Below are 2,420 nucleotides of genomic sequence, written 5' to 3' on the forward strand. Positions count from 1 at the left end.
CAACCTCTAAATTCTATGATTCTGTGAATTCATTGCACTGCACAGATATCTGCACTTCTGTTGTGCTTTGTTGTTAATATCCCTCTATCCTTTTTAGGGACAAAGGCATGAAGTTCATAGTTGGCAAGGACTGGAGGGATCTCTTTGATGTGGTCATTGTACAGGCTGACAAGCCAAACTTTTTCAATGATAAGCGAAGGTGAGTGTTTGGTCAGTCATGAATGATTCCAGCAGCTCATTCCCTGTAAGACAACAGAGTATGTTATGGAATATATTTATATATTTGGCTGCAACAAGAAACAATATCATATTTGAAATCCTGTGTGGGGTTGTTACAGAATGCAGCAACACCCAGTTCTGAAGTCTAAATTTTATTTACCATTTCTTGTCTAAGAAATTTCCAGGAGCTGTCATAGGTCTTAGCTCTGGAGTGAGTTAGGATGACAGAAGCTGATTTTATCATCTTGCTTGTAAGTCAAAGTATGTTTCTTTCCTGATTTGAAGTATGTTTCGTTTCTCATGAACCTGAGGAAATTTTGATGCCTTTTGGAATCAGCCCCTTGTCTAGAAATGCCTTTCATTGCTTCTGTTTTTTTTTTAGCCACACATGATATTTAAAGGGCATCTGTCTGGCTGACAGGCTGGAATATTTGACCTAGTTGTTCAGTTAGGTAAACACATTTGTAATGCCTTTGCATTACTCTTGCACTTGGAAAAGACTTCTTCCTTATGACTTGAAGGTGAGATAGGTGGGATTTTTTCCCTTCATTTAACTGTAAGAACTTTGCTGGGCATGTTATTCCCACTCCTCTGCCCTTCAGTTGTCCAGCTGTACAAAATGAGTATTGAGCAATACTATTCATCCTCACTGATTTTTGTTCTGTTGTCTCCTTCTGAGTGGCACAATCCATGCTGTTTCTTCCCCTCTGTGTGGGAACCTTCTCAGCAGTTCTCAGACTCTGGGGAGACACATTGCATTTCCCTGGTTAATGTGACAGTTGTGGAGTTCTGCTTTTTCCGTTGCAAAATGTTCAAATGCTAGAGAGATTTTCCTTCTGTTTTCCTCTGGAGAGATAAATATTTTCAATCTTAAGGCTTTAATTTGCTCCCAAGAAGTGACAGAACTTCTACAGCAACATACCACTTGTGTGTCTATTCTAGACCCTTTCGGAAGGTGAATGAAAGGGGAGTATTGCTCTGGGACAAAATCCACAAGCTGCAGAAAGGTCAGATTTACAAACAGGTATGCTCTCAATGAACTCTTTCAGCTCAAATTTAGCACCTATTTCCTAGAATCCCAAGCTTCCTTAGGGATCATAAAAGCTTCTAAAATGTAGTTGTGTTCTTGGAGAGTCGTTCCAAGGTCTGAAGTTTTACAGATTCTTTGTTGGTGTGGTATGTCCTTGACTCTTGAAGTGACAGGATTACTGAAATCACCTGGAAAATCTGGGATTCGTAATGTATAAATTGAGCATGTACACCAGTATAGACTGGTGCCCTCAACATAAGAAGGACATGGAACTGTTGGAGCAAGTCCAGAGGAGGCCGCAAAGTTGCTAAGAGGACTGGAGCACCTCCTCTCTGAAGACAGGCTGAGGGAGTTGGGGCTGTTCAGCCTGGAGAAGAGAAGACTGTGTGGAGACCTCAGAGCAACTTTTCAAATATCTGAAGGGCCTACAAGGGAGCTGGAGAGGGACTCTGTGTTAGGAACTGTGATGACAGGACAAGGGGTAATGGGTTCAAACTGAAGGATGGAAAGTCTAGGTTGGATGTGAGAAAAAAGGTTTTTACTCTAAGGGTGGTGAGTCACTGGCACAGGTTGCCCAGGGATGTGGTGGCTGCCCTGACCCTGGCAGCGTTCAAGGCCAGGCTGGATGAGGCCTTGAGCAACCTGATCTAGTGAGGCGGTTGGGGCAGGGAGGGTTGGGACTAGATGATCTGTAAAGGTCCATTCCAATCCCTAAATTCTTTGTTTCTATGACAAGATCTGTGGTATAAAAATGTTTTTAGGGGCATATTAAATTCCCTTGTCATGCTTGTGTATGTGCAAGTTGCACATGTCACTGTACCTGTACATGCCCAATGCACTGTCACTGTTTCTGCAGGGGAACCTCTATGAGTTTCTGAAGCTCACTGGCTGGAGAGGCTCTAAGGTTCTCTACTTTGGTGACCACATATACAGTGACTTGGCAGTAAGTATTTTGCTTTCATAAAATAAGAGACATTTTGCTAATCTTCCTCTCTTCCTCCCCAGTGATTCAGTGTAAAACTCTTCCATCTGAGATTTCAAGATACAACAAAATTTGTTGGGTATTTAAGCCATTTTTTTTTTTGGCAGTGGAGACCATTGGTGATGTGATAGCCCAACCGTATTTTCCACCTGACTGGTAGCATTTAAGTTGTTTACTAACTGAGCAGGA

At 42.1% G+C, this 2,420-nt stretch overlaps 1 protein-coding gene across 1 annotated transcript in view; it reads left to right on the forward strand.

The window, feature by feature from the left end:
- Positions 1–97: 97 nt before the first annotated feature.
- The window catches only part of LOC103802871 (5'-nucleotidase domain-containing protein 3-like), a gene marked incomplete at its 5' end in the record, with an annotated part of 5,510 nt that continues 3,187 nt past the window's right edge, over positions 98–2,420 (forward strand). Inside the window, 3 exons of the mRNA XM_009075402.1 lie at positions 98–199; positions 1,162–1,243; positions 2,106–2,192. Coding sequence (XP_009073650.1) covers positions 98–199; positions 1,162–1,243; positions 2,106–2,192 — 271 coding nt within the window. The remainder of the gene's footprint in view (positions 200–1,161; positions 1,244–2,105; positions 2,193–2,420) is intronic.

The sequence above is a fragment of the Acanthisitta chloris genome, unplaced genomic scaffold (genome assembly GCF_000695815.1).
Source record: "Acanthisitta chloris isolate BGI_N310 unplaced genomic scaffold, ASM69581v1 scaffold16245, whole genome shotgun sequence".
In the NCBI taxonomy this organism is placed as follows: domain Eukaryota; kingdom Metazoa; phylum Chordata; class Aves; order Passeriformes; family Acanthisittidae; genus Acanthisitta; species Acanthisitta chloris.